General features: G+C 37.4%; 1 protein-coding gene across 1 annotated transcript in view; it reads right to left on the bottom strand.

Moving 5' to 3' along the window:
* Positions 1-365: 365 nt before the first annotated feature.
* EFCAB9 (EF-hand calcium binding domain 9) overlaps positions 366-682 on the bottom strand; it is a 6,502-nt gene continuing 6,185 nt past the window's right edge. The window contains exon 4 of the mRNA XM_003782238.1: positions 366-524. Within this exon, the coding sequence (XP_003782286.1) occupies positions 366-524 (159 nt within the window). The remainder of the gene's footprint in view (positions 525-682) is intronic.

Genomic DNA, 682 nt, shown 5'->3' on the forward strand with positions numbered 1-682 from the left:
CCTGCCTTGGCCTCCCAGAATGCTAGGATTACTATTGACCAGTTTGTTACAGTCCTTTTAGTCAATTTACAGAGGTTCTCCTGTATTTGGATACATAGGGCCCTACTTATTAGGGTTGGTCTGCAAAGCAGCAGTGGAATTGGGATTATGTCAACATAAAGAAAGTGGTTGCTTCACATTCCATTAGTGTGTGTTCTGTATGAGGTCAATTGGTTATTATTCAAAACCTGCTGACTGAGGAGAGCTCTTTTGAACCTTTCACATGTAAAAGTCATTGTAAAGATACTCATTTTGATGCTCTAAATTTATTTTTAGACATGTTAACAGTTTGAATTAGTTATGAATTTTCTACTTTCAGATTCCATTTATTTTCCAAGAGTCATTCTTCGCTCATAGGAATGTGATGAGGCATTTTCAAAACCAGAGTTTTTTTCTTTCTCTTTCTCTTTCGCTGCTTTCTGCCTCTTCAGGGATTTGTCAATAGAGAAGATAGTATACAGCTTAAATTCTTTGTAATTAAGACGCTTTTGTTGTGGGAGAGAAAAAAACAGAAAAACTATTTCAGAAAGGATCTGATGGAGATGACAGCAGGATTGTAATAATTTCTTATTGAAAACTTGGTAATGACTTGGCACCTGTGGCTCAAGTGGTTAAGGCGCCAGCCACATACACCTAAGGTGGC

Source organism: Otolemur garnettii, unplaced genomic scaffold (assembly GCF_000181295.1).
Source record: "Otolemur garnettii isolate 467f Iridium unplaced genomic scaffold, OtoGar3 scaffold00003, whole genome shotgun sequence".
Taxonomy (NCBI): domain Eukaryota; kingdom Metazoa; phylum Chordata; class Mammalia; order Primates; family Galagidae; genus Otolemur; species Otolemur garnettii.